Consider the following 4878-nt stretch of genomic DNA (forward strand, 5'->3'; position numbering starts at 1 on the left):
TTCCTTAAAGAAGAAAAGTGGTGTTGGTTCGTCAGTCACACTTACACCCTGCAGTGCTATGCTTAAAAAATAAGAAAAACATTTTGTATATAACAGCCACTGTTTTCCAATGGTGTTAACATGTGCCTGTGGCCCATGCAGAGATGATGAAAGAAAACTGTGGTTCATGCACATTTAAGAATAGGCCTAAAATATCCATCTTATGCACCACCATGCTGGTCCATGCACCATGCTGTCCTGCTCGTATAGTTGCTGCATGCTGGGGACATATTGATAATAAAATAGCTACATAATTTAGCCTAGCATTCAGTTCATGTTCTTTATTTTAAGAAACTGGCTTGTCAGTGTTAACAAAGCTTGATGGGCCATGCATGGAGTCGTCTCCACTTCACCCATTAATAAGTATTTCTCGTCTCATTGAGGAGTCCATTTCTTTTATAAACCAGTGCATAATAGACCTTAAGTAATTACCCCATCTCATGACTATTAACCAGCTAACCGCCGGCTTCCCCCGACAACATCCATAGTTAAAGACCTTAGCCCATACCCGCTATTTACATCCCATCTGTCAGACCTCATTCCTCTAAAGACGAGCTCTTTCCTTCATTCTCTCTGTTTCCAACTCGGAGCCTCAGCCAACACAGTAGAACCCGTGTTGTCCCTCCAAATAGAAAAGTTACAAAAGGTTTATTTATTTATTTTATTTTTTAAGCAGGCGGGGGCTCATTTGCATGCGGCAAGAATGGTGTTTCTGAATGTATAATCTTCTGCATTTAGTAGCCTGTAATCCCAATGCCTTTCTGTGATGTGATTCTTTCCACGCGGTCCCTCATGAACAATTAACTTGTAATCTCCACAAACATACATTCTGTTACTGCCGGGGGACCGGCGCCGAGATGAGACGGGGACAAACCCAAGGGACCTACGGCCAACAAACTGCTCTGCGCTCCCAAGACGGATCACAGTCAACAATTATTCAGCCTGAGCCTAATTCTTAAATTACCCCTTCTTAACTATATCGCAATTATTTTTTCCCCCTGTATTTTAAATAATCTTCAATTTACAATTGTTTCGATGAACCTCTACACCAACTTAACTTTATTTTAAACAAAGTACCGGTAGGTTATTTATAGGTCTTCCTGCGGGTAAAACAGGGCCATTAATTTATTGGTCTAACTAGGCCTACTCGGCTACTCTTAATTTGTGCTTAATTTTACAGACTAGGCCTAATTTCTATATTTTGTGGCAAGAGAATTATCCTTATATTTTGACAGATGTGCATTAAACAAACGATTAGGCGAAATGTGACGTGGACAAAACTGTCTAAATACGAGCACCAAAACTTTTAGGCTATAGTTTGGATAGATTCGTTTTGTTTTGTTATTCACGATAACTTGAAGAGTTTTGTAGGATATCAAATAGTATTGGAGTCCTCTTAATAGGGCTAGTTAGATTTTACAAGTTATTTATTTGCCAGATTAAAAGCATCGTCCTATTAAATACAATAGCTAATTTAATTGGTTAGTATATGGCTTTAAATTGTTTAATTGCTTTAAAAATAACGCATTTTGAGTCGAACATGCAGTTTAAATTCAACTAGCCTGTCGCTTATCACAATTTCAGTATTATTTAAGATTGACATTATACTTAATTTCTTTCCATGTTTGACAGCTGTGTCGCAACTCAAACACAATAATAGGCCTATATAAGTTCGTATAAGAGGAGAGGAAGAAAGCGAATAATTATGTAATGAGAAGAGGAAGAAAGTGCATATTGTTCATTATTTCAGTTTTATTGAAATGTATTCCAGGGACGCTGGGCGATAATAAATATTTTTCATCAACAATGTACAAAAATAAAGACACTGGGTCTCTGGGCATAACAAATTCTGTCCAGCAAAACAACCATGCTGTGATGTATAGGATATGCCTGCGACAACACCATCATCATCATGCGAACGAATTGCAGAATCGGACATATGCTAACATACAATATAACGCCACGAAGTTAGAACAGCCTGAACAGGTCTAATTAAAAAAAGTCCATTACTTTTTCTTAATTTGCGTTTTTACTCAAATAATACGTGATTTTCATACACTGTAGAATTCGACTTTTTTAATCCTTGGTACAAGGCACATGGAGCATTCATCGTTTTCACAAAATGATGCATGATTAATAAACAAAACAACATCATAAAAACATGCATGCAACCACCTCCTCTTTTCACATCCATTTTGTGCCATAGATTAGACTTCAAGTCCAAACTGCTAGAAAATGGGCGAAGGAAAAGAAAAGAAATAACGAAACAGCTTCAAAGTAAAGTTGACATCTGCATTACATGACACTGAAGGACCAGCAAAAGTATGAGTCTTTTTTTTTAGACGATAAGTCCTTGTTACAAGGAAGTGAAATAAACGTTTCTCATATACGCAAACAAGAAAACAGTAAAAAACAAACGCATGCACCAATAAGGCCATGTTTATCCTCATGCCCCAGAATTCTCTATTTACATTATTGACATAAGCCAGTGGTTCTCAAAGTATGCCCTGACTCTGAGGGTTCCAAATGGAACCCTTACAGGTCTGTAACTCAGTCTCAGTCTAAGAGTGTACAAATAGAACCACTGTGGACTCTGAGTTATGGGGCCCTTGAAATTAAAAGGTTTGAGAACCACTGTCTAAAATAGCCTAATATGCTATACGCCTCAGTCAGTCCCACAGTGCGTGCGTCAGAGCCTATATATCATTTGGCTATATCACTTCAAGGCTAAGCCTTTCTCGGAGAAAGTTTCCGCGGTAAGTCTCTGGAGGCTGGCGGAGATGGGGATGTGCGGGGGAGGAGGAGGCACCTGGCAGATGGGGCAGGGACACGGCAGGCCGGCCCAGTGCTGGAAGCCCGGCCCCAGCTGGAGCTGATGGGGCGGCGCGGCGGGCGAAGCCTTCATCAGGGAGTGTGGATTGCGGATGGACGCGAGCCCCGGCAGGGCGCTGGACAGCGTGGAGGACGTGGACGATGACAGCGCGCCGCCGAGGAGAGGGTGCACCGCCGGGTGGGGGCCGCCGGCGTGCCCGCCGACGGTGCCGCAGTGGAACGCCGAGTGGTGTCCGCCGTAGATCTCCCCCACCAGCCGCTTCATCTCGTCCAGGGAGCTGTTGAGCATCAGGATGTAGTTCCGCGCCAGCAGCAGCGTGGCGATCTTGGACAGCTTGCGCACGGAGGGCCCGTGCGCGTAGGGCATCACCTCGCGCAGGCCGTCCATGGCCAGGTTGAGGTCGTGCATGCGCTTCCGCTCTCGGCCGTTGATCTTGAGGCGGAGCGTCTGAACCTCCTGCTCCGTCACCTGCTTCTTCAGCTTGTACTTGCTGCTGCCTCCGCCCGGAGACTTGTCGGACGAGCGCGACGACAGGTGCTCTCCTCCGCCGCCGCTCATCTTCTGGCGCAGCTCGCCGCTCTGCGTGGAGGAGGACACGGAGGAGCCGAGGTGGTGGTGATGGTGGTGATGATGCTCACGGATGAACATGTCGTCCATGTCCGGAGAGGAGGCTCTGCTGCTGGTGCTGGAGTCTGAATGCATTTTATGCATGGGTTCGTCTGCGAGGTTGGAGGAGGTCGCTGCTTTGCTTCCTCCCTTCTCTCTCTCTCTCTCTCTCTGCTCCCTCTCTGTCTCCTTCACTCGCTCTCTCTCTGGAGCTTTAAGTCACTTTGTTGGTCACCTGATCCGTGTCCGTGTCCCGTATATACTGTCCCACGTTGCTTTTTTATGGCAACAGTTAGCACTTCGGATCGCTGGTTTACTCTCCCTCTCTGTGGCTCGTGCGTCTCGCTCAGTCTCTCTGACACTGTGTCTGTGGTGAGGTGACAGATAGTATTTATAGAGGCGAGCAGAGTGCCGGCAGACAAAAGCGTCTTTCCTATTCACAAGGCCTAGTTAAGATGACGTGGCCGTTAGAAGGGGCGGTATGCTTTGACTCTTGCGGTGACCACGGTGCGCATCCATTCACTGCCATTGTCACAACACCGTCGGGGTCTCTTCTCTTCTCTTCTCTCCTCTTCTCTTCTCTTCTCTTCTCTTCTCTTCTCTTCCACCCTTAATTTCTCTTTTTATTATTATTATTTTATCTCCACGTCGCTGCACCTCTATATTGCATATTTCCTGCATCTCATCTGTTCTCCTCTTGTGGCTCGGCTCCTTCAACAAGAAAATACATAGGCTATAGCCTACTACTCCATGGATAAACGGGTCAGTTTAGAAATTGTTATTCATATTTTGCTGTCCAAAATGTAGCTAATTCGTTGACAAATCCCATGGAACTTATAGTAGGCTATATATTATAGGCTATACTCTGTGCTAATTCGGCAAGGCTATAGGCTATTTTATCATTAATATAATGCTGTTAAAATGTATCCGATACATTTTGATAATATGTAATGCATTAGGCCTATTGAGCATATTTTGATAATATGTAATGCATTAGGCCTATTGAGCATATTTTGATAATATGTAATGCATTAGGCCTATTGAGCATATTTTGATAATATGTAATGCATTAGGCCTATTGTGATTAAGCGTGCATAATAGACCAAATTGGACGTGGAACAAAAAAAACGCAACACATGAAATATGCCGTATGTATGTGTCACAAAAATAGGCCTATACTATAATTACTTACACAGTAATACTAATACACCACTTTGGACATTCATTTGTTGCCCGAGGGAACTGGGATGTATGGGACGGGAAATGCCCTCTTCCTCGGCCTCTCCGCCACGGGGGTGCATGCTGCAGGCCTCCGCTGGGTTAGAGGCAACATGCCTACTGCGATACATACCACTCTGCTTGCCATATGGCAGCATGTGGGTGTCACTATACTACACCAC

General features: G+C 44.2%; 1 protein-coding gene across 1 annotated transcript; it reads right to left on the reverse strand.

The window, feature by feature from the left end:
* Positions 1-2755: 2755 nt before the first annotated feature.
* Positions 2756-3574, reverse strand: olig3 (oligodendrocyte transcription factor 3; the record flags this gene model as incomplete). The annotated part of the gene is made up of 1 exon (XM_080782957.1): positions 2756-3574. The coding sequence occupies one exon, from the start codon at positions 3572-3574 to the stop codon at positions 2756-2758; it is 819 nt and encodes a 272-aa protein (XP_080639083.1).
* Positions 3575-4878: the final 1304 nt, after the last annotated feature.

Source organism: Protomyctophum bolini (genome assembly GCF_963924005.1).
Source record: "Protomyctophum bolini genome assembly, chromosome: 14".
NCBI classification, from domain to species: domain Eukaryota; kingdom Metazoa; phylum Chordata; class Actinopteri; order Myctophiformes; family Myctophidae; genus Protomyctophum; species Protomyctophum bolini.